The sequence below is a fragment of the Lytechinus pictus genome, chromosome 13 (genome assembly GCF_037042905.1).
Source record: "Lytechinus pictus isolate F3 Inbred chromosome 13, Lp3.0, whole genome shotgun sequence".
Lineage (NCBI taxonomy): Eukaryota > Metazoa > Echinodermata > Echinoidea > Temnopleuroida > Toxopneustidae > Lytechinus > Lytechinus pictus.
In genome coordinates this window covers 29665638-29679375 of record NC_087257.1, presented here as the reverse complement: position 1 = coordinate 29679375, position 13738 = coordinate 29665638, and the positions used below count along the sequence as shown (strand labels likewise).

The following is a 13738-nucleotide window of genomic DNA, read 5'->3' as shown; positions in this document are numbered from 1 at the left end:
TCTATCCATACCATAATTTTTTTCTACAGGAAATTTGCAAAATCTCTTTAGTAAGCAAAGAGAATCACACTGAATCTTCAAGAGAACGATGAATGTATGAATATACATCATATCTAGAAAATGTTTTGAACAAATTTGCATTTTAGATGTTGATGTTGCTGGACATCCATAGTTGTGATTGATCAGATCAATGGGTATTTTATGTGAGACAGGGCCCAGATTACATTAGTTATCTTAACAGGAAGATTAATTGTATCTTCCATGGTACAGACTATGATGTGTCACATGCTGCACAAGTAGGAATCCATATGCAAGTGTGTCTTGTATAACCTTTTTCCAAGGTTTTACAATGTTTGTCAGATGATATGAAATATGATGAAAATTTTATCCTCAATCAAAATGTGTAGTATTTACTCTTCTTTTAATGTAACATTCATGCTGGTACTTTCCACTCCAAACTATTTCCCTCTTCTGTCACTCTTACCCTTCAATTCATACATTTATCTTTCTTTTGATTTCTTTTTTCCTTTTTCAGTTCTTCTGCTCTCATCCATTTCGTTCCATCTCTTTCTCCCTCCATCTAATTTGATCCTGTTCTTCCTGCGCATTTCCCTATTTATCAAGTGTGTATGCTTTCAGTTACCAAGATTTGAGAGAGGACTGAAAGACAGTCGGTGGAATAGCGAGTACAAATTTTGAAGGGGAAGAACATATTGTATGGGAGAAGCGAAGAAAAAATTACTTCTTCAAAATGAAACGGTAATTTTGTGACAGATGACATAATATCAATGCTGGCAATACAATTACACCTAAAAGGCATTGAATGCACAAATTATTCTGCATAGATGACCCGTCACATAATGCAGTTAAAAGGTATCATGTGAGGAATTAGTGTGTACTTCATCAAAAAATGCAAAATAGAACTTGGTAGCTCTGGGAATAAGTTTTAAGATAGAAGGGAGTTCTATCACAGTGACGTATGGAGGATACAAGAAGAGAAAATGTCTTGTCAAATCCCCTTCATGACAAAGAACAACAAAAAAGTCTTTGTCAAAAAGTTGTGAATCAAAACAGCATTTTAAATGACATTTGCAATTTTTCATCAGGTAGGAGACTTGAAGATGGAAATGCTGTTCTGGTTCACCTATTTTCAACAAAAGACCTCCCATCTGTTCTTTGTCATTTGACAGTCATTTTAAATACATTTACTGTGTTCTTGGATCCTCTACATTACCTACTGACCAAGACTGAGACACTGTCTTGCGACCACAGTTGACAGATGAAAGTAAAGCTTTGAGATTAACTAGTCAAAATTGAGATCTTGTTCAGTGGTGTCTTGGCCTGAACACTGGAGTAAGAAGATGACACTCATATTTCAACTAATTAATCAACTAATCAAATTAATTTTGCAGGTGTCAAACACACTCTTTAGTGGAATCATTTGGATTGGGCAAGGTGGGACCTTTAAACACTGTTATATGAAGGGGTAAAAAGGCAATCTTATCAATCTCACATTACATCATATACATGTCAATATTAAAGACAATTCAAATGAATTTACATTTCTTTCTCTCTTTTTTTGTTTTGTTATTAAGAGCAATTTATTGTAAAATCCTTTCAAACAAATCAATAATGAAAATAGAATAGTGTTGCACTGATGAAGTGCAACTAAAAGAGGTCAATTCAAAATAATACATATCAATTAAAAAAATCCAACTTGCTCCTATGTATTTGCAATGCTAGTTATTCATTTTTTAATCGATTTAAAATACGGACAAAATGACAACACAATAGACCTCTACATTGGGCTGTACAAAGATTGGATTGTCAAAAAAAAAAAAAAATTCTACAGTGCTTTACTGGGGGCGATGTATCTCATACTGTGGATGACATAATTGATAGATGATTTATCAACTGATTCTGACCAGGCTGTGTCAATTCATTCTATCATCCACCAGCTGATGAAGATAAGATACAGTATTATTCCATTTAACTCTTGATTCTGAGATACATGTACAAGGTTAATGCGACCCAAGAAACACATGGAACATTATAAAAGGAGTTCTGCAAGAGTTTTCTTAAATATTAATAGAGTGCCTCCTACCATGGACCTACTCTTTCTATAATTGATGTAGATTACTCCTTTAAGGGTTGAGATTGTACAAAATGAATTCATTACAGAAGCAGGTTTAATCATACATGATATGCAGCATGATCTGATACATAAGTACATATACATATGAAGTCGATGTATTACATATTTACATTAATTAAATAAATCATAAGCAGCATGATGTATTCACATGAAAGTATGTGGGGATTGAAATAGAATGGATCTCTGAAATACATCCATGATTGCTGATTGGCTAAACAGTATTCTTATCTCGTGCTTTTGAAAGTTCAAATTTAAACGAAAAACATATCGATAACGGCTACCGGTACATTATCTCCACAGACATGATCATCAAAATAAATGCACATCTTCATCTAAATAAAGGGCTGTGTCTGATCATGAAATAAAGAGCTGAAAAAAAGATTGAAATTGAATAAGGTTGTATACTTTTTAACAGAAGAAATATAGGGAAAAGCTATTAAAAAAGCTGAAATATATATTGAAAAAAAAAAGCCAATTCCAAATCCCTGACAAAACCATCAGTGTCAAATTCAAGAGCATTACTATTTAAAAAAAACAGGAGGAAATAATTGAAATTAATTGAGAGTGACCAAACATTTGATTCTGTGACGACACCTGCCTCGATTCCTCTGAAGACATAATATTAACAGCAGGGCTGTGATAGGATCAGGAAAATGTAAGGATTCAGATTATGGTTTATACATGTATGTTGGTTTGGGCTTAGGTTGGCTTTCTTTGCATATTTTACAATAACTGAAACAAAACTTGCTAGATCCTAAATCAAGCACTTTGATTCACATCTCTGCCCTGAACACTTAGTAGTTTTAAAACCTTAAAAACAGACACCATAAAATTCCATTACCTTCCATTGAAACTCTTTTGTGTGGAATGCCCCATTGAGCATTGAAAGAGAAATGAGAATCGTATCAATACTTGAAATCTTAATAATAGGCAATGATGGAGTGGTTAGATTTCTTTGAGATTCAAATACTTTAGATTCAGAATACATCTGTATACGTAATTTACCATTTGCCTGATATTGTCACTTTGCCTCCAAAATTGAATTTTACAAACATGTTCTAAATTTAACAAAAACACTTATTTGTTTAACCTTACAACAGAAATACAAACAGAGGGTGATAATAAGCTTGACAAATTCAAATTGTGAAGTGTAAACTTCTTTCATTATCCAATATACTCATTGAATGGGGCCCAGGTGTTATTTCAGAGACTAAAATCTCACACATTGCTCATCTTAGTACCAGAAATGCAGGAAGTCCAAATGAATTCATGTTAGTGAAACCATAAAAGATTATGGTTCTTATTATATTGCACTTTATTTTAGTTTGTTTGAATGTCCGTGTCTCATAAATCTTGATCAAATTTTTACATGCAACAGTGTCTAGAAAAAAAATGTATGTTAAATGCTCTATTGAATTCTCTCAAAATATCAGAGACATCATTTAAAAATTGACTTCTTTAAATTTTCATAGCAATGAAATCAAGCTTTGTAAAAGGATTAATGTTGCTGGTTTACATATAAAGGTTCACCCGGGTGTAGTAAAAAAGAAAACTGGGAGAAACTTTATCAATCAATAAATAACAGTGTGAAATTTGCCATGCCTGAGTAGCTACACCATACATGTATGCCATGTAAATAAAAAAAAATGTGATTTTCTTAAAAAGTTTAAAAAGCTTCATAATGTTTTCTTGATCAAATATATTATTTCCTACACACTATGAAATAACATAATAGGGGGGTACTTTTTGGAGTTTACATTTCATGATATACCATGGGTGGGAGTGGGGTCACTGGGGTCGAAGGCTGCTCACATTTTTTAAAGAACAAACTTCATTACTCTACCATTTAATGATTAGTGATAAAATTTGATGGGTTGTCAATATTTTCATATTATTATTAAAATATTTTTACATAACGTATCTGCCTTCATTTAAATCAATTCAAAATCAAGATGGTCTTCTACTTGAAATAAATGAGAAATTTAACAAAGATAGCAAAGTTTTGATAAAAGTGTCATGCACAGCCATTGGAAAACTGAATGATGGACTGAATAATAAAATTAAAACAAACTTATCTGACAAGGTCATGAAGTATACACAAGTGTGAAATGAAGAGCTTCTTGTGAAATCAGCATAATTTCACTAGACACACACACTATTCATGCAATCACTCTTCCAGTACATGGCCAACATTAAGGAACATGATTCAATATATGAAGTATTGGGGAAAAAAACAGCGTTGTATCCTTGTTGATTTATTTTGATGGCAAGAAAAAAATAATAAAGTAATGCCCCCTGCACCCATTGCTAGGAGACATAGAAGATACACAATGATGAAGCTACTTACTGTACCTGTGCCACCAATGCTTTGTATCATGAGAAGCCTACTTTACATTATAGGTCAACAACTTACATAGCACACACTGTGGATCAGAATTGAAAAAAACAAACACCCAGAAAAATATTTAACAATGAATCCCAAGCGCATGGGAAAATTAGGATTAAATGAGTAGAACTAGCAGAAACAGGTTCATGGAAGCTCTTGTTTCATCTGACAAAGTATGATTTATATGATAGTTACAAAATAAGTTCCTCAAGCCAATCAAAATAAAGGAAAGTTGTCAGATCTGACAAACATTTTGATGAAACGATCTCAAGAAAACTAGTGTTCAACTGAGGTTTTGAATCACTTAGAAAGAGAAAACTGGATTAATGCAGGGTGCTATGTAAGTAATGTTGTTGACTTATCCTTATTCCTTTTCTCTGCTTGGAATTCATTGAGAAACTGAATATTTAATTCTCCCTCATGGTGCATACTTTACATGTAGGGGAGAGTAGGTCGGTCTCTCATGATAAATGTGGGGTGGGGCATGTTAACACACAATGTAACAAACATGAAATCACAAACATAAACCTGATTGAAAGGAAGAGCATGCAAGGTAAAATGATCAAGATATATATATTACTCTTAGCTTATCTACTTCATAGAGCCTGCTATTCATTGAGAATGGTTGAATACACAATAGTCCGGGTAAATATGGCCTTATTTGAAAAGAGAAAGAGGAAAAAGCTGTCATACCTGTATGATTTAGCTAGAGTATATGTAGTATGCATATGACAGGCCATTGACTGTAATCTTATTTCTTTTTATTAAGAATACAGTTCATGGTACCAAGAAAATTAACAGTTCCTCAATAATTTCATTTCATAAAATTTTCAAAAATTTCATATAACAAGTAAGGAAATATTAAAATCAATAATTCAAATCTTAACATCAAGAATCAGCAATTGTTGAAGCAATAAAAGAACCTCTCTTGATGTAGAGTGGAATTCTTGACATCACGATAAAACAGCTTGTCATATGTATGATGGAATACAAACAGCTTGTCATATGTATGTTGGCATATAAACAGCTTGTCATACGTATGTTGGCATATCAACAGCTTGTCATACGTATGTTGGCCTATGCTGGCTAAAGAAATATGACGGCCCATAGCAAATTGTCGTCTTTATTGCAACCAAAAGCAACATGATTTATGAGCAATTAAAAGCATGCATTCGGTACTAATATTTGATTTTATTTGAGTTGTGATAGATGGTATACATTTATCTTTCAAGTTCATTGCCCTGGAAGCATGTTTTATCAAAACACCTTTTCCAAACAGACGCTTTTTCATGAGTGATCAAAGGTTGAAATATCTCAATATGATTGGCATTCATTATCAATCTTTGAATAAGTGTTTGTTCAATATGAAATGATGTGCACAGCAAACATCCTATTATGGAAACACGATGAGTTTTATTACGGTACATGAAAGATGATACTTCAAATATGTGATTTGTACTTTGACATTACTGCTCAGGATTTATCTTTAAAAGATAGAGAAACGTGTAAAATGTATCAATGCTACCTAATAATTTCATTGTTAGGTTTAGCATGATTCATGTATAATCTCAGAAAGAAGTGTTTTTCACAGTGTTTCAAGAAAGAAGATACTTGATAACTAATTCACATAACATCTACCTCATTCAATCCATTTTCAGTGTTGACCCTAGGAAACTACTTTTTGATTCCTTGTTCCTATTCATTGCTAAACTCAAAGTGTACCATAAACCTCATTTACATTCAGTTCTTTGCTTCCTGTACAAGACCAAATGATCACCCATACATGTACATCTGGTATTAAATGATTCTATAAATCTCATTTCAAGGCAATACATTGTCCATCTCTAATAAATAGCAGGCTCTGATCAACCCATACACACAACACACACCAAGACCTAAAACCATTATCTGCTGGGAAGCACACTACCCCAGCAGCTAATCATTAACGTTATGTTGGTGCCCCAGTAGCCCCACCCTCGGCAAGAATAGACGTCTCGTATTCTTCCAGCTGTTGCATGAAGCCATCATTTGGTTTGACGAAAGGACGGTGAACGCGAATCTCTTCAAGGGTTTTACTGATGCGGATGTGCTCATCTGCCAGGATGTAACCTACCACAATCGTCGTTGAACGAGATTTGCCTGCATTGCAGTGGACTAAAACACGGCCCCCGCTATTTCTAGCTTGGTTGATGAAATCAAATGCATACTTGAAAAATCTATGAGAAAACGGGGAAAATAGAATTGAATGTTAATAACAGCTACATTTATAATGCTTTGTGTTTCTCTGTGTATTAAAGCAATGATATGCCTGTCATTATATCTGTCACTGCTCCACACATAAAAATGCACCATCTCCATTCCCTGGGAAGCAACCTGGCCAGGCAACATTATACAAATATTGCATGTACATGTAAGCGCGTGCATGCAGGGCCAAATAATGAACAATGTGCGAGAACAGCCAATGGATATACCGCACAGAGGTCCACGGTACCGAGTGCAATATATCCATTTGGCGAGTCGAGCACAGAGTTTATTATTTAGGTCCTCTATGCACAAGAATGCATGTTTTGTTCGTTTTATACACCCCCCCCCCCCATTGCTATATTTGATCCAAATTCTATATAATTCTTGATAATTCCAGAAGTCGCACTATCCTGCACTCTGACGTCAGAGTGCAGGATAGTGCATTTTGGGTGCAATAGTGCAATTTGCTGAATATCATGTGATCCGATTTGGACAAAACATTCTTGGGAGTTGTATAATATTTACCAGTGCACACATGTCAACCTAACCACATTGATGTTCGCATCCTACCCTTGAATATCTGGGTGGAGAATAAAAATGCATCCAAAAGTGCCTTGCCATAGGACATAAGAGCCAGGTGAGATTCAATCGTCAACAATTAGATTGAAAGAGTCCAAGTCTACACCATGTCATGACATGTCAAACTAATGATACTGCAAGAAGTCTGCTACATCGTGATTAGATAAGACTTAACATTTGACCTGATCATTCCTCCACAAATCATAATGTATGTACTTTATACAGAACTTTAAGTATAGAGTTTAGATTATTTATGTTAGAGGGCTAGAAATTACAAAATTACCGACCATGGTGGAAAGTTGAAGGTGAATAATAACATACAAACTCATTTGAAATCAGGGAAACATTCCACATTTTCACTACAAACTAAAACAAAGTGGAAGTAATTGAATGATGAGCAAGTTACACATTGAAAAGTTGTAGTTCATCAGATTAGAATTTCAGGGAATTTCACAAGGGTTAGATATTGCAATTCAAAGGATTTTGACTTACTTGGTAATTTTAACTTCAGGAAGATCCCAGATTGGTAGATTCTTATACGAAAATTGATTTGGATAAACGTTATTAAGATTAGCAACGTTGAGGATATGAGTGATGTTGTGGAGCTTCAAGATATCAAGATTATATGCTACATCACATGATGCTGAAACATTAAAAAAGAATATACAAATATATCAAAATAATTATAACGAAACTGCAGTATTGAACTGAAATCTTTATAGGACAATCAAAGTTATTCACTGTAATGTCTTTCAAATCACAGGAAATAATAGATAATCTTACACAAATCTCAAACAGAGGGGTTTTCATTTAGTTTTGTTGAAATATCACATTTGTTGTCAGATATTGGTACTAAACTAGTATCCAAAATTTGTCATGAAAAACTCTTTGAGTCCGAATACACATAGACGCTCTATATAACCATAAAATCTGCTATCATTTTCACAATCTGGGAACTTTCCCAACAGTATTCAAATCAAACCTCTTCAACTGTCTGCAATTCCTGGCATCAAACTAATCAAATAATAATGGAACTGGAAAATGGAAGTTAAGTAAACAACAAGTGGAATGCCTCTGGCCGTCTCACCTGCATCACGCGATTCAATATAGCAGCAGTGCTGATTTTGAAAACTACTATAACTCGCACAAGATGTTCAGTGATACTTGGTTACTCTTATTTCCACGTTTTATGAACTAGACCAATACACTTATAGAGATATGATGGCAATTCAACAAATACCCCCAACGTGGCCAAAGTTCTTTGACCTTACATGACCTTTGACCTTGATCATGTGACCTGAAACTCGCACAGGATGTTCAGTGATACTTGATTACTATTATGTCCAAGTTTTATGAACTAGACCAACACACTTTCAAATTTATGGCTGTAATTCAACAAATACCCCAATTTGGCCAAAGTTCATTGACCCTAAATGACCTTTGACCTTGATCATGTGACCTGAAACTTGCACAGGATGTTCAGTAATACTTGATTACTATTATGTCCAAGTTTCATGAATCAGATCCATAAACTTTCAGAGTTATGATGGTAATTCAACAGATACCCCCAATTCGGCCAAAGTTCATTGACCCTAAATGACCTTTGACCTTGGTCATGTGACGTGAAACTCATGCAGGATGTTCAGTGATACTTGATTAACCTTATGTATAAGTTTCATGAACTAGGTCCATATATTTTCTAAGTTATGATGACATTTCAAAAACTTAACCTTAGGTTAAGATTTTGATGTTGATTCCCCCAACATGGTCTAAGTTCATTGACCCTAAATGACCTTTGACCTTGGTCATGTGACATGAAACTCAGGCAGGATGTTCAGTAATACTTGATTAACCTTATGGCCAAGTTTCATGAACTAGGTCCATATACTTTCTAAGTTATGCTGTCATTTCAAAAACTTAACCTCAGGTTAAGATTTGGTGTTGACGCCGCCGTCGCCGCCGCCGTCGCCGTCGGAAAAGCGGCGCCTATAGTCTCACTCTGCTATGCAGGTGAGACAAAAACTATTCCTTCGTAAAACGGTCAGCATTCACTTGGTGGACAAAATACTTACACATATACAGATAAGGTCTGACTTGAACAATCTGCAAGTCTGGTTCATAGTCTGGAACAAAGCCATACTCCATGTCTGATCCACTGCTATCGTTTGGTTTCTTATCTCTTAAAATGGAAAATTTTCCTGATGCATCACGTGCCTCCAAGACACGGCTCCCGTCTTCTCGTCTCACACAGGTTTCTACACTCTTCAAAGCTACCTTTGAGAATGATGATATATCATTCAAGAAACTCATTGGGGTCAATTCTGGAGAGGCAAATGAGAAAAAGTAATTGTTGTTTGCTTCTATGTAATTTCAAAGTACTTCAATCAATGTACGCATGCACACAGAAAAATTAATTGTATGATGGGGGGACCCAAAGTTACATGTACGCACTTTGTTTTCAAACAATAATAATAATAATAATAATATGCAACATTTATATAGCGCTTAATACAAATGTTTCTAAGCGCTGCATACTATTACCCCGGCTTTAGCACGGCTACCCTGATCGGGCGCATCGAGCATTCAAGGAATTCCTAGCAATAACTAGCACATCAATGATATGGAGCTCATTTGGCAACTCGCAACAAAATTTAACACAATTTTTTATTTCAGCGCAGTTTGTAGTGAATTATACTGATGACTTGAGGAAACAGTATTGAAATCGATGAAGAAATGACATAGAAGCATTTTTTGTGATTTATGAATAAATTTTGTATAAATTAGCATAAATTTCTAAATTCTGTGTAGAACCTTGGTGAACATCATGTAGCTCTCAGATGGAACAAACAAAAATCAAAATCAGTCAACAAATACGTAAATAAGTATTTTTTGTGAGTTTTGACAAATATGCATAAAATTCTGCGTTGAAATTTTGTATCCCCACACAGAGCTATCATATAAAGCAAACAAAAGAAGGAGAAAAAACTTTTTTTTTGTGTGATTTATGAATAAATATTGCATAAATTAGCATGAATAATAATTTTTTAGTCAAAATTTCAAAATTCTGTATGGAAATTTAGTGACCCTCATGTAGCTCTACCAGATGGATAAAAAAAAGGTCAACAAATAAAGAAGTGGTATTTCATGTAATTATGAATAAATTTTGCATAAATTAACAAATAGTTTTCTAGTCCAAATTTCGAAATTCTGGGTAGAAATTTGGTGAACCTCATGAAGCGCTACCAGAAGGATGCAAAAAATCAAAACCGGTCATCAAATAAAGAAGAAGCATTTTAGGTGAATTTTTTAAAATATGCATAAATTAGCATAAAAAATGTTCTAGTCAAAATTTCAAAATTCTGTGTTTACATGGTTTGGTGAACCTCATGAAGTTCTACCAGATGGAAGAAAAAAAATCAATATCGGTCAACAAAATAAAGAAGAAGCTTTTTTGTAAATTTTGAAAATTGTGCATAAATTAGCATATTTCATGAGTGTCAAAATTCTGATTAAAAGTTTTGAATCCCCCACCTAGTGCTATCAAATAAAGAAAACAGAATTGAAATTGGACTTGAAATGACAAAGAAAAAGCAATTTAAATTGTGGACGGACGACAGACAACGGACGCCACACGGCATAAGTTCATCTGGCCCGTTGGGCCAGACGAGCCAAAAACTATGACAATTCTAATAAACAGAATACTCTAATTTGTGAGAAAAATTCTTGAGATCATTACCTAAGCATAGAATACTACATAACTCACTAAAAGGAAAATCCCGCCAAATTTCAAACACCTCGATTTCTCTGCAGGATTTGGATGGGGTCATAAAGCTAAGCACTTGATTTCTCATGCAAAAAAATAGTATTTACTGTGCCTCCATTTTTGAAATAGGGGAAGGCCAGGTAAGATGAGCAATTTTTTGCATGTGAGGGCTGATATCACTGATAATCCTGTAGAAATAAGTACCTTGCCTTAAAATTCATTCTTGGGAAACACTTTGTACCTATAGACCTACATTACTTTTTATCCCCACACTGAAAGAGACTGTCACCTTTGAAAAAAAAATGTAAATTGGCTAAAATTAGATTAATTTTGTAAGAGTCAAAGGTAAGAGGCAAAGGTTGAGGGCTTTTGTTACCTAATTTCAATTTTAAAATGTCACCAGTTCCTTTGTAAGTTTTATTTGTTTTTAAGATTTTTTATAGATACATGTAGGCCTAGCTTTATTTCAGTTTCTTGATTTCACCTAGGCCTACTACTGTACATTGTTATTTAGTGATGACGTAATGTAAGTTTCCTTAACCGAGGTAAAGACTGACTTGAAGTCAGCACTTGCTCCTAGATGCTGAATATTTGATGAGTGGCCAGTTTTTCCTTTCTCTATCTCTCTCTCTTTAATTTTATAACCACTATCGGTTACGGATCCTAAGTTAGCTTGGCGATTCTTTTAGGCTCAAGTCAGACAAAGATAAGTACATGGGAGCATTGGGAGGCAGAAGCGTGAAAATTAAGGGGGGGCGGAAAAAATATTTTCACCTACATTTACCCAGTCAGCTGCTAAAATCTGATTTTGTTTATATTTTTGTTTACAGGGTAGTCCACACTTAAGTCTGAAGTTTTAACATCTTAGTTTCTTACAAACATGATGAGATATCTAATAAGGCAGACAGGATTTTGCAACCCGTGGGACCTACCTGATTTTGGCGCCCTTGTGTGTAATGAGATGAGTTGTATCTATTTGTACTGCGCGTATGTACACCCCTTTGCATGCGGGGTAAGGCGCGGCACTGTCCGAAGTAATAAATAAAGGATTAGTCAACTTGTATTATGGAACCTTAACAAATTGCCTTCGAGTCCTTATTTGTATGGGAATACAAATCACAACATGGTGGCAGCGGTGCAGAACTTTTATCATAGAAATGACTGGATCGATTTGATTCGATATATCTACCCTAAAGATCAGATGAGAAACGTTTTATATTGTGCCGTGTGATTGACGGAATTGACTGAACCGGCCTGGTCGTTTGAGCGAAAGCCCAGTGAGACACCGTGCCGAAGTCTTCCCGTTGTGTGCCGAAGGAATCCACTACGGCGCTTGGGGTGATACGTTATGGTACACACACCCATGAACTTTTCAAGCGCAGGTTGCCATGACATCGACGCGGACTGATATTGATTGGTCAAGCATCGCGACATAAATTATGTTGATGAGGATCGTCGACGTCACAATTCGACCGGACGGGACCCTTTTGTGATAACGTCTACATCTAGCTCTTTATTGGGAACGACAAGTAGACCAAGACTTGCTGAACTGGATCCCGGTGAAATTGAGATGTAACAGAGGGCCTGCAGATCCATCATAAGAGAGACTTTCCATAAGTTTCCACGGGCTGCCTAACTGAGTATCAGAATGTTCAATGATTATGAATCTTAGATTCCAGTTGAGACAATGAGAGACAAATTGGGTGGTTGACTTAGACTGGATCTGCCAGAAGATAAATTTCACAGATGACAAACTAAGACTAAGTGACCGCATCAGTGAGTATGTGAAAGGACATGTCAAAATCAGAGCCTATCTATTTCAAATGAGGAACTGAGACTAGGACCTATGAATGTGTATTGAGCATTGAGGACACTTTCTATTGAATTTGATGTTCTTACTCTTTCTATTGAATTTGATGTTCTTACTCTTTCTATTGAAATTGATATTCCTTGATGTGTTAGACTTAAGGCAATTCCCTGAAATTATTTATGTATGAATGATGAATTATTACATGTTTCTCTATTTTGTATGTAGACTATATTTGATGTATAGATTCTAGATTTAGATCTAAGGTGTAACACAAGGTTTTACCAAACAGATCTGTACACAAATCTTCATCTGCACAAAAGAGAAAATTAAGCAAATTTATCACACACAAATAGTGACGAGTTAATAATTTCAAAATGGGGGAAATGACCGGTATTATACCACCTTGTATGGACTGGAAGTCCCAAGATCCTCCGTCATCTTTTCAGAATTTTAGACAATATTGTGAAGTAATTTTCAAAGGTCCATTGTCAAAGAAATCAGATGAAGAGAAATGCAATTATACTCTCCTGTGGCTAGGACAAGAAGGGATACAAGTATATAAGTCCTGGGCTAAGGAATTCAAAACGCCTGATGAGATTTTTGAAGCTTTCTCCAAGCATTTTGAGCCTAAATCAAACTTCCGTGTGAGTAGATTCAACCTCCAGAAGTTCAGACAAGATCAACATGAGACAGTTGATGATTTTGTGGGCAGGTGTAAACTTCAAGCAAGGAAGTGCAAGTTTACAGATGCTGAAATGGAAGAACGTCTCATCGAACAACTCATCATTGGTACCAAGCATG

At 35.1% G+C, this 13738-nt stretch overlaps 1 protein-coding gene across 1 annotated transcript; it reads right to left on the bottom strand.

Annotated features, from left to right (window-relative positions):
• Positions 1-1142: 1142 nt before the first annotated feature.
• Positions 1143-9684, bottom strand: LOC129275152 (dual specificity protein phosphatase 19-like). The gene is made up of 3 exons (XM_054911939.2): positions 9437-9684; positions 7857-8007; positions 1143-6757 (listed from the first exon to the last, which is right to left on the bottom strand). The coding sequence occupies exons 1-3, from the start codon at positions 9672-9674 to the stop codon at positions 6490-6492; spliced, it is 657 nt and encodes a 218-aa protein (XP_054767914.2). The 5' UTR covers positions 9675-9684; the 3' UTR covers positions 1143-6489.
• Positions 9685-13738: the final 4054 nt, after the last annotated feature.

Coding starts and splice junctions, on each gene's coding strand:
- LOC129275152 (XM_054911939.2), bottom strand. CDS start 9,674: ATGAGTTTCTTGAATGATATATCATCATTCTCAAAGGTAGCTTTGAAG. Junction 8,008..9,436: donor CAGACCTTATCTGTATATGT/GTAAGTATTTTG, acceptor TTAATGTTTCAG/CATCATGTGATGTAGCATAT. Junction 6,758..7,856: donor CCTGAAGTTAAAATTACCAA/GTAAGTCAAAAT, acceptor GTTTTCTCATAG/ATTTTTCAAGTATGCATTTG.